At 38.1% G+C, this 12,649-nt stretch overlaps 1 protein-coding gene across 1 annotated transcript in view; it reads right to left on the reverse strand.

The window, feature by feature from the left end:
• Positions 1-12,649, reverse strand: part of HELLS (helicase, lymphoid specific) — a 46,657-nt gene that overhangs the window by 32,371 nt on the left and 1,637 nt on the right. The window contains exons 3-10 of the mRNA XM_034435706.3: positions 11,661-11,783; positions 9,631-9,684; positions 9,043-9,079; positions 8,899-8,960; positions 8,721-8,765; positions 6,649-6,873; positions 3,518-3,700; positions 206-349 (exon numbers count right to left, since the gene is read on the reverse strand). Of these exons, the coding sequence (XP_034291597.2) occupies positions 206-349; positions 3,518-3,700; positions 6,649-6,873; positions 8,721-8,765; positions 8,899-8,960; positions 9,043-9,079; positions 9,631-9,684; positions 11,661-11,783 (873 nt within the window). The remainder of the gene's footprint in view (positions 1-205; positions 350-3,517; positions 3,701-6,648; positions 6,874-8,720; positions 8,766-8,898; positions 8,961-9,042; positions 9,080-9,630; positions 9,685-11,660; positions 11,784-12,649) is intronic.

Consider the following 12,649-nt stretch of genomic DNA (forward strand, 5'->3'; position numbering starts at 1 on the left):
ACACCAGGGCCACAACCTAATGAATCTTGCACCAGGTTTGGTTAAATAAGCAGGATAGCTGTATTTCCAACTTTGGAATGTTGACTTAAGACAGTTATGATTCACTCTTAGCACTTAGAATAGATTAATTAACACTAATTTTGCATAAAATACCAACTACAATTCTGTAAATGAGTGCTAATTGAACAGCATTTTCTTACATTACCTGAAGAGACTGTCTATCTCTCATTGCAATTTCAAAAGACGTAATAACAATAGGATGGATATTCATTGAACTTTCTTTCCTTCGTATTTTATGAATGAGTCCACGTCGTTCTTGCTGGGTTCCATGGTACAGCATTATAGGAATCTAAAATAATTTTGCAATCATTTTTAAATAATTCATATTTAAACAGTAATCTACCATAAATTCATAAAAACATTTTAAAAACATCTTGTTTATTTCGATTTACTTCACAGTACTTTTATTCAAAACCTCTAGTTGGGGGATGCTATTGTTTTCTCTGCAATTTTTTCGTCCTTAAAGGCCTTGAAAGGATTAACAGGAACTCCTAATCCATTGACTTTTGTCTTATTAAGAAACTGAATAAGGTAGATAAAGGTAGATAAAATCAATAGAGTACATGGCATACAAAGGCATAATAAAAACTTATTATAATTACACTAAATTGTTTTTATCAAGCAGGGTGAAGTAGTTTTACAAGCAGTGAAACTATTCTTTCGTTTTTAAAATATAGTGAAATGTAACTGGAAAATAAGCAGCAGAATCATTTTTTTTTCAGGGACCCCTGAGTGTCTGGAATAGGGATCTTGGAAGAATATGGAACTTATGATCTGTCTTCCCTGCCATAGATCACTTGGTCCTTTCACTCAAGCAGCCAAACAAACAAACAAACCTGGGCAAACACTAGATGGCAGTAAATAAGGACCAATTTCTTATTGTCATCTAAATGTTCTTCAGATTTTGTTAGCTTGGTGCTTTGCACAGCTCAGGAATCCAAGTCAAAAAAGACATTCCTAGGAAAGCTTTCCCAGTGTTTGCACTTATATATAGAAGGGGCTTGCAGAGGTTTTCTATTTGGTGATAGTGACTTGTTAACCTGCTCCACAAAGGAACCCTTGGATTAACCGCTTGTTGAGCTCTTCCAAAAGCTCAATCCATTGGATCAGAGGTGGGCTTCGCATAATTTAACAACCGGTTCGCATAGTGCAGAACCGAAAATGTGAGCGCGTGCATGCTTGTGCCCCTTCTGTGCTTGCATGCAGCTTTAAACACATGGCGATTTCATGCACGCAGTTTCCAGCACACCTTCTCGGGCAGCCGCAGTGAGTAGAGCAGGCAAGGCGCGAAAATCAGCTGGGCTGCTTGGGCAAGGCGAGCGAGCCAGAGTGAGATATATAGGACGAGATAGCACTGGGGCGGGGTCAGTTAGTGGTCAGAACTACTGGTTCACCCAAACCGGTCGGAACCAGCATCTGCATTGGATCCATGGAATTAAGAGAATTAATGGAAGGATCCAATACCCTGCATTCCCTCCCAAGGAGAGGAAACAAGATGCTGTATGATAAGGCCCTCCAAGCATGCTGCTGTGTGTGTCTTGGTGTAACAGTGTATTAGATCCCAAGATGTCATGCTGGGTGTCAACCATCCCATTCAGTCATCTAGCAAAGAAAGACTCCCGGCCATTTATTTTGCCAAGAATATACTTGACTGAAGCTTAAATGGTTACAGAGCTAGTGTAAGCCGAATCTGGAAAGAAAAGTTCTCTAAACCCACTCCACCCTCCCAACGGCCATTCCTTGGTTATCTGCAAAGGTGTAATCAGGTGCTTGTACATTGCTGAGGAAACAGGTGCTTGGTTCCCAGCTCTGCATATTGTCAATGATCTTGGTTGACTGGAGCTTCTCACATGCCTCATGGGCTTCCATCCCCCCCACCCCTTTTCTTCATATTCCAATCCTTTCTTCCCCTCCCAGGCTAATGTCTGGCTGTCAGCTCATGAAGCTTGGTTAGGTGAGATGCAGTCCAGGGGTGGGCTTCAGATCCTTTAGCAACAGTTTGTTGCCCCGTTACTGGCCGGACGTGGCCTAGTCAGCCGCCTGCACCACAACGGCCCGGAGGGGGGGGGGCGTTTTTTACCCTCCCCAGGCTCCAGAGGCTTTTCTTGAGACTCTGGGAGGGTGAAAACAGCTTCCCCCGGGGTCCAGAGGCCGGAAACAGGTCTGTTTCTGGACTTCCAGAACCTCTGGTAGGCCAGTTTTTTGCCCTCCCAGACCCTCCGCACGGCCCCTGCACTTACCTGGAATGATGAATGGGCCGCGTGGAGACTCCTGGAGGGGGGGCGTGGCCAGCCAGGGGTGGCATTTGGCTAGATGATCACCCCAACCCTGCTGAACCCCCAGGAGCCCACCCCTGATGCAGTCATGACACTAGGTTTCGATAATATGAAGTTCCTCCCTAAAGTGACTAGATTAGGACTGCCCCTCTTAAAACAGGTAATCCTTGGCACGTGCCAAGATATTGCAATGGAGTTTGAAATAGGCAAATATGCCACTTTTACCATCAAAGGGGGGGGGGGATAGTAAAAACTGAAGGAATCAAGATGCCCTATGAACATCAAGAGTTTGGATGAAGACAGTAACTACAAATGCCTGGACAGCCTTCAACCTGATAACATCACACACAGTAAAGTCAAGAAGAAGGTTAGAAGTGGATACATTATGAAAGTGAAGAAAGACCAAACAAAGAACAGAAAAGAGACAGACTGTGTGACCAACCATAAGAGCATACAAAACATTTGCTAGACCAATTCTCGAATACAGCTCATCTGTCTGGAACCCGCACTGCATATTGGGCATTAATACAATTGAGCGAGTCCAGAGATATTTCACCAGGAGAGTCCTCCATTCCTCTACCGCAATAGAATATCTTATACCACCAGATTTCAAATTTTGGTCTTAGACCACTTAGAACTACGCCACCTTCGGTCTGACATAAGCATAGTACATATTTTTTTTTTTTTTATTTATATACTTTATTGAGTTTTCTAGTAAAGCATAGTACATAAAATTATCTGCTCAATGTCTACCTGTCAACGACGACTTCAGCTTCAACCACAACAATACACAAGCACACAATAGATACAAACTTAAGGTAAACCGCTCCAAACTCGATTGTAGAAAATACGACTTCAGCAACAGAGTGGTCAATGCCTGGAATGCACTACCTGACTCTGTGGTTTCTTCCCCAAAACTTTAAGACTGTCTACTGTTGACCTCACCCCATTCCTAAGAGGTCTGTAAGGGGCGTGCATAAGCACACCAATGTGCCTACCATCCCTGTCCTAATGTTCCCTTTTTATTCGTATACATTTCATGTATTCATAATCAAGTTTATACTTTTATCTGTTATCTTATATATGCTTGACAAATAAATAAAATATTTTTTTTAAAAAAATAAATAATAATAGTTTCTAAAACAAGTTTATCATTAAAAAACAAACAAACCATCTCTCACCTCTGGTGTAAATCTTTTGAATTCAGCAATCCAGTTAGGAAGTGTGGATAGAGGCGCACATATCAGAAATGGTCCAGCAACCCCTCTTTCCACCATCAAAGCAATTGTGGCAATGCACTGGATAGTCTTCCCTAAGCCCATTTCATCAGCCAAAATACCATTGATGCCATTTTCCCAGAGCATCTGCGAAGAAAAAGAAAAATAGGTACTGAATATACTTCAATTACACTTTCTTTTCCTTTTTATGACCTTGTAATCCCTTGCTTCGGGGTGGGGTTGCGACGACACGCACTTCAATTACACTAATGGATAAAAATTGAAATACAAACATCTTGATGCAAAATGAACCCAAATGTTCATTTAATCTGCTTTGTAATTAAATGAACATCTTCTTGTGCCATATCTGTCATCGGATCTTGGCGATCCTATTTTTATCAATAGCCGCATGAAAAGTGCTGCTGAGTTTTGTCCAAACCAGTCCCTTCGATTTGAAAGCCATGATATTCTTCTTCTGCCTGGACTTTGTTTGCCTTCAATTTTTCCCTGGAGGATTCAGTGAAGGATGCCATATTTTTCTGGGTGTCGCATTACATGTCCGAAATATTTGAACTTTCGCTTTTTAATGACTTTGATGATTTCCCTTTGCTTTCCCAGGTAGTTTATCATCTCCTCATTTGTGATTTTGTTAACCCAGTTTATAGATTACAGCCGCCTGTAAATCTACATTTCAAATGCTTCTAGTCTCTTCAAGTGGCTTTCTGTCAGAAACCAACTCTCCACTCCATAGAGCAGGATAGAAAAGATGTAACATCTGACAAGCCTCATTTTCAGTGAAATGAAATGAACGTAAGACCCAATAATCAGGAAGACTTGTTTGTTAAGAATAATGAAGGCTAATTACATGCTTTCAAGCTTACAGGCAAATCAGAGGATAGTTATTTTGTCATATTGCATTTATGTATAACGTACATTTTACTACTGTGTTTCCCCGAAAATAAGACCCTATCTTATATTTTTTTGAACCCTGAAATAAGCCCTTGGCCTTATTACCATGCGCTCAAAAGCCCGATTGGGCCTATTATCAGGGGATGTCTTATTTTGAGGGAAACGGTATCTTTTAATTATTACTATTATTATTAATCATATTTCTATGCCGTCCACTCTCCGAGGACTCTGGGCGGCTTACAACAATCGACAGTATACTAAATAGCATATTGCCCCCAACAATCTGGGTCCTCATTTTACCCACCTCGGAAGGATGGAAGCCTGAATCAACCTTGAGCCGGTGAGATTTGATCTGCTGATCTGCTGAATTAGCAGTCAGCTGAAGTAGCTGCAGTACTGCACTCTAACCACTGCACCACCTCGGCTCTATTAATGAATGCTAACCATCATTGTTGCAATAATCTCAAGCTACATGCCCCTCCCTTCCTTAAAGAATGCAACCATTAGTTGAGTTGATTTTAACTAAAGCTAGATAACAATAGATCTGAAATTGAAATTCTAACTTGAATTATCCAAAGTTGTTGTGCTCCAAACAGCTTGAAAATAATGGCTACAATTTGCTACAATGCTGGCAACTTGAGGATAGTTCAAGAAAATATTCTTTCCTTGTACCTAACACACAAATGAGTATCTAGGAAGAACTTTCTTGCCACCATTTTCCAGAAGGAATCCTTAAGGCCACATTTAAAAAGAGACTGGACAGCCATTTGTCTGAAACGGTATAGGGCCTCCTGCTTGAGCAGGGGGTTGGACTAGAAGATCTCCAAGGTCCCTTCCAACTCTTATTCTGTTCCAACTTATTTTTAAGCAATAAACCTGGAATGCTAATGTTCTCTACAACTACATTAAGCCAGTTAAGCTTTGCCAACCATTTATTTGTACTAGAAAGATAAAATCAAGAACAGCAATAATTCTGGCAACTACATAAAAGTTAATAAAGTGGATTGTGGTTGGAGGTTGTTTTGTGTGTGTGTGTGTGTGTGTGTGTGTGTGTGTGTGTGTGTGTGCATGTGCCTTTGAATTAGTGCTGACTTCTGGTAACTGCCTGGACATTCCCTACAGTTTGTTGGCAAGATTTCAAAAGTGGTTTGGCATTATCTTCTTCCTAAGGCTGAGATAGGGAGAGCGAATGGTCACCCAAGAAGTCCTGCCTAAGGTAGGAATAGAAATCCGTCTCCTGGTTTCTACTCTGGTGCATTAATCATTACATGGCTCTCATTTGATTAATAAAATTGCTAACATTCAAAGACAACCAGAATCATTCTTCAAATGCCTCCAACAAAATAAAAAGATCTTCACACTGAAAAAAACCAAAATGTGGAGCCAGTGGTGGGATTCACCATTTGTAACAACCGGTTCACTCCGCGCCCACATATTACAATTGAAATCAGATCCAAAGCTTACCTTCTACTTTAAGTAAGAGCCAAGGTGGCGCAGTGGTTAGAGTGCAGTACTGTAGCTACGTCAGCTAACTGCTAGTTCAGCAGATTAGCGGGTCAAATCTCACCGGCTCAAGGTTAACTCAGCCTTCCATCCTTCCGAGATGGGTAAAATGACCCAGATTGTTGGGGGCAATATGCTATTTAGTATACTGTCTTTGGTGTAAGCCGCCCAGAGTCCTCGGGGAGTGGGCGGCATAGAAATGTGAATAATAAAATAAAATAATAATAAAGTAAAACAGATGAGGCACAGCAATCCACTTTGCCAAGCCTATCAGATGGGCTACAAACAAAGGAAATATAGGTAGATATAGTGCAGGGGCAGGCAGGCCCAGCTGATCGTCGGAGCGAACCAGTTCGGTATCAGCTGATTGCAAGAGCTACCGGTACGCCCGAACTGGTCTGAACCAGCAGAATCCCACCACTGTGTGGAGCCAAGAAAGTCTTTTTTAATCTCCATCACATAAAAAGCCCTTTCTCTGGTAGCCACCCACTTGAATTCATTGAACTTCAGGTGAAAACCTGGCAAGTAAATACCGGAGGAATAACAATGCATTAATTGACTTAGTTATTCCAATGAAGTTGAATCTTTTTAGACAGGGAAATACTTATATTTGAAATCATTATTACGATTAACTGCTAATGACCTAGCCAAATATGATTATGTAAGAGAGTATAAATTCATACCCTAAGCCATTCCATGCCTTCAACTTGATACCACCTCATTACTCCTCCAGTGAAAAGCTTTGGTTGCTGAAAAGGTACTGGCTGCCCATTAAACTTTCGTTTTGGGTCAACAAAATGCTTGGCACTGTGTCGCATCACTTGTGCCAATCTATCCTTAATGATGCTGTTTGAATCCCCATTGTTCTGGATTTCTTCTGCACACAGTTTGGGTGGATTGCTTTCAATCTATAGAAGAAAGCACACAGGCAATATTATTTTTAATTTCTACCAAGTTTTTATGCAGTTATGTAAGTTATTTCAGGGTTGATAGACAAAGTCAATATTACCGTATTTGTAAAAAGAAATTATTAATAAAAACTGATCTAAATTCAAGTTGTATTGTAAATTGTAACATGAATTTCCTATGATTATAAGAATTATTTATACCGTGTTATCCCCAAAATAAGACCAGGTCTTATATTAATTTTTGCCCCAAAAGACGAATTATGGCTTATTTTCCTGTTAGGTCTTATTTTTGGGGAAATGCAGTATTAAATGCCTGTCTGCTGACAATCTTAACTGGGGCTTATTTTTTGGGGGGGGGGTATGGCTTATATTACGAACATCCTGAAAAATCATGCTAGGGCTTATTTTCCGGGAAACAGGGTATCAATATTCATGTAGTTTGCCAAAATTGGAAAGATGTTGCATACATCTGCATTTTATTGTTATGTGATTATGAGAAAATGCAACAAATGAAAGGAGTCAGAGATTTTTTTTCTTTCTCAAATTCTATTCTCTTCCCTACAAAATACAGTACAATACAATGGCCAAACTAAATCAGTTTTCCATTGATATTCAAAGCTCTCAGCATTAACAAAAGACACATTAGCATTTCTACCATGCTCCTGGAAGCTTCCTCAAGAGTAGACAAATTCTCATTTTCTTACATGACAGAAAATGCAGAGGCTTTAGAAACTCTGCCTCTTAAACAAAGCAACACCACAAGGAAGTCATGTTTTGTTATATTAGGGAATGAGACTCTCCCCATCCCTTGTTTAAAATATTAAGCTTTTAAAATGGCACCTGCATCTATAGTAGTGGCCAAAATTGTGGAACCCTTTTGGGAAAAGTATATTTTTGAGGTTTGATGGCTAATAACACCATTTTTTGGGGGGGGGGGGAGTTTCAAGATAATCATATTCCACTGCTGGAATGGCCTGGGAATAACCCAGACCTTAACCCAATTGAAAATCTATGGAGCCGACTAAAGAAACTTGTTAGTCAGAAGCAACCCAGCAATAAAACCCAGTTCATAGAAGCAATCATTCAATCTTGGTTTCATATTATAACAGCTGCAGAACTAAGACTTGGTTCACTCCATGGGAAGACGTTGTAAGGCCGTAATTCATGCTAAAGGTTACCCAACTATTAACTGACATGGTGATAATTTTTTTGTATCTCATTTTTTCTGTGTTTTCACTTTTCTTCTTTAAACTGTAACTACTATTCTAATAGCAAATCCTTCATAAAAGTTACTGCATTACATTCTTGATTAAATTATCTTTCCATTGATATAATTTTATGGTACTACAAAAAAGGAAGGTGGTGTTATTAGCTAGTTTTAGAAAATACACTTTTCCCAAAAGGTTTTCACAATTTTGACCACTACTGTATGTATATAAGAAAGTATTTTTAATTACTTTCAGGATTACCATCAGTTTAATACATGCTGCTGCCATTTCCTTCTTATACTAAGGTTTTATGATTACAACACGTACTAATTGAGTCAAGCTTGACTGTTGGTGATTACATGGAGACATCCAGACTGCTCTAAAAACACACACAACACACACACATATGGTACATGTCATTTTTTTTCCTGCAGCAATATGGGGAATGTTTTTAGCATTGCCTTCCACTTGTTTTTAAGTCAATTAGCAAAGAAAAAGAAACATGCTTAGTTGGTATTCTCTTGAAATTGTTTTAAATTCATAGTGTTTCTAAAGTCAATATTTAAAATTCTTAAAAGTTTTAGAAATAACTATCAGGATAACATATTATAATAGCAGTATTCAAAACTTGAAATATACCTGATCATTTTCCACTTTGCTTTTTTTGGCTGCTAACAAAATTTCCTGTGGAGAAATGAAGAAATAAAATTATTGAACAACACACAACTGTGAGATGGGCGGCTATATAAATTTAATAAAGTTTCTCATTGAATCATTCAAAAGTAATGTTTTGTGGATTTGTATTTAAGCAATTTACCTCTTTTGACATGACATCAGAAATATTGTATGTTCTGTCTTCTCGAACTCTCTTCTTTTTAACTATAAGAAAATACAGTATTCATTTCAGCACTCAGTTTCTAGATACATTAACAAAATAGTTTCGGTCTTTGACCAAACTTACCGATTTTCTGATCTTTCTGACCACTTAGTTTTTCATTCTATGAACCAAAATATTGAGAACAAAATAATTTTAATGTTAATATTTGTATTAACATACAAGCATAATAATTCAATTGTAATTACCCATGTTAATCTTGCACGATTTTAAGACTCCTGACCAAAATTATTGTTATTTCTCTAAGCTAGGTTACTGCAAAATAGAAACAAGATAATGTACTGTATCTCTACTTGTAACAAAGTTGAACATTTATAATTTTTGTATATAAATTTAAACCAGTTTTCAAAAGTCTACTCCACAGTTCCTTATACCCATTCTCTGCTCCCTCTTTCTAAGAGTTCCATCCATGCATCTCAGAAATCTCCCTGGTGCAGCAAACTGTGAGGCAGAAGGAATTGCCACTGTGGAGGAATATTCACATTACAAATATTTCAATATCAGATTTGATTTGAGTATCTCTATATATCACAACACATGCCTTTCAATTACCCATCAAAGGATATGTAATCTGAAGAATACAAATTCGGCATCAATAACAATTTGAACAGAGTATTTAATTCATAGTTATCTAACATTTAATGTTGATTTTACCTTTGCAGTGTTCAAGGTTCCTTTTTTTTCAAGTTTTTCTTTCTTTTGTTGCTCCTAAAACCCAAGATTTTTACAAATCAGTTGTTTCTTTATGCACAGACAAGTGAACTTCAAAATTTGAAGTTCTACTCTCTACTTTTGTGTTTAAGATTATTTTCATTTTAGTAGCAAATACCTTAGAGATTTAGGCAGCACTTTGAATGAAACATTCAATTTAATTCATTTTTTTCTAGCATGAATCAGAATAGAGCTGGAAGGGACCTTGGAGGTCTTCTAGTCCAGCTCCCTGCTCAAGCAGGAGATCCTATACCGTTTCAGAGAAGTGACTGGCCAGTCTCTTCTTCAAAACCTCCAGCGATGAAGCACCCACAACATCTGAAGGCAAGCTGTTCCATTGGTTAATCGTCCTCACTGTTAGGAAGTTTCTCAATTCGATTGCTTTTCTCCTTGATTAGCTTCCATCCATTGTTTCTGGTCCTGCCCTCTGGTGCTTTGGAAAATAAATTAACCCCCTCCTTTTTGTGGCAGCCTCTCAAATACTGCTATCATATCGCCCCTAGTCCTTCTTTTCCCTAGACTAGCCAAACCCAAATCCTCCAATGATTCTTCATGTTTTAGCCTTCAGGCCTTTAATCATCTTAGTTGCCCTTCTTTGCACTTTTTCTGAAGTGTCAACATCTTTTTTGTAATGTGGTGACCAAAATGGGATGTATTCCAGGTATGGTCTTAACTAAGGATTTACAAAGCGGTACTAGTACGTCACATGATTTTGATTCTATGCCTGTTTATACAACCAAAGATTGTACTTGCTTTTGGCTGTTGCTGCACACTGCTGTCTCATGTCTAAGTGATCGTCCACTAAGACTCCCGAGGTCCCTCTCACAGTTACTGTTTTGGAGCCAGGTTTCGCTAATCTGTACTTGTAACCATTGTTTTTTTCTGCCCATGTGTAAAAACCTTTCTCCACACTTCATTTTGTTGGATAGGGCCCATTGTTCAAGTCTGTCAAGATCTTTTTGGATCCTGAGCTTGTCTTCTAGGGTATTGGTTTTCTTGACAGTTTAGTGTCATCTGCAAATTTGATGAGTTCTCCTTCTATTCCCTCATCTAAGTCATTTATTAAGATATTGAAGAGTACTGGGCCTAAGACAGAACCTTGTGATACCCCACTGCATATTTCCCTCCATGTGGATGTGGTACCATTAAGGATTACTCATTGAGTAGTTTGTCAGCCAGTTATAAATACACCTGGTGGTGATGCTGTCTCTCCCACATTTTTCTAGCTTACCAAGAAGTAGGTTGTGGTCTACTTTGTCAAATGCCTTGCTGAAATTTAAATATACTATATCCACAGCATTTCACAGGTCTACTAATTTAGTAACTATCAAAGGAGATAAGATTGGTTTGGCATGATCTGTTTTTAACAAACCTATTTGACTTTTTTCAAGCTGAATTTGTAAGAACTTCGAACTGAAAGAAGTTGACAATCCAACTTAGACATAAACAGCTATTTATGAATTAGATATGGTGCTACATCTAGGTGGTTCTTTCTGACTCTAGCTCAAGCAGCATCAGCTTGCTAAGGCCAAATGCACTTTTGCACACACACATCCATTTGAGTCTGTCTTGAGTCCTGGTAACTATAAGGACAAGTTTTCTAGGCAACTGTTTGGAAGTCGCTTGCCAATGCCTTCTTCCTTCAGCTGATAGAAAATGACTGGCCCAAGGTTATCTGGTTGGCTTCCATGCATAAGGCAGGATTGAAATAATTCAGATCTCTCTTTAACCTATCAGCCAAACTGGCTTTCTATGTATACGTGGGTGGGTGTTGTGTATCTACACAAACACACACACAAATACAGGTGGACTTATTTATATTAGGCCAAAACTATGCCATGAAATCAAAGAAAAGTGATCAGAACCTAGATGTTTTTAATCACAATGACAAATTATGATGACATTATGAAAGCTTTATCTGAAGTGCATTACTAGATAGATATATCTAGCTTCTAATTTTAAATACTGCTAACCTCCAATTGCTGCTGTTCCATTTTAGTCAGCAAGAACTTTGAGTAGATGTTACTTTTTTCAAGCAAGTGTTGAAGTCTCTTGTAGCGCATTTCATTTGAGTCTCTGTCCCAATTCATGTAAGCCTATAAGAAAAAGAAGTAATCTTTTATAAATATCAATATTAACTGACCATACTATTGGAAATATAAAAGCTGGTATTATCTTTCACCAGTTAAATCTAAATGAGTAGTTCAGCCTTACAATTTTCTTCAAGGACCCACTGGAAATACAGCTTTCAACTCAACCAAAGCAGGTACTCATCCAGAGCAGCTGTTCTGCTCTGAATTTTCTACATATATTTTAGTTTTATTATATTAGATATATTAGTGTCAGGTAAATAAAAATGTTATATTATTATAATAGGGGTGTTCAATCATGTCGATCATGATTGTAACTATTGCCTTTTCTTTCCTTTTTTATTGTTTTATATTGCTGGTCATTGACTTAATAAATAAATACAAATAATAAATTTCCTACGTTACTAAAATTAATGTCAGGTTTCATCAAGGAAAGAAAAGTCTAGGCTTGCAAACAGTTGTAGTTAAAAAAGAGCTTTAATTTAATTTGCATACTTTTTACAAGAATTTTACAAATAAACCTTTTTTTTTTAGTGGCTCTCTGTATCATGTACAAAAAAACCTGGACCAAAAATGAAAGTCTGGATAAAAATTGTAGTTAAAAAAAACCATAAAAACAAAGTGCTTTTACAGGATGCCCAGATCCCACTGCGTGTTGCAGCCTGCCCAGAGTTTAAGGAGGAAACCTACTTGTCTATCCTTGAGGAAAAACAATGTACAGTAGTGGCCAAAATTGTGGAAACCTTTTGGGAAAAGTGTATTTTCTAAAACTAGCTAATAACACTATTTGGGGGAGTAGTACCATAAAATTATATATCAATGGAAAGATAATTTAATCAAGAATGTAATGTAATAACTTTTAGGAAGGATTT

Source organism: Pantherophis guttatus, chromosome 6 (assembly GCF_059756535.1).
Source record: "Pantherophis guttatus breed Tessera chromosome 6, ASM5975653v1, whole genome shotgun sequence".
Lineage (NCBI taxonomy): Eukaryota > Metazoa > Chordata > Lepidosauria > Squamata > Colubridae > Pantherophis > Pantherophis guttatus.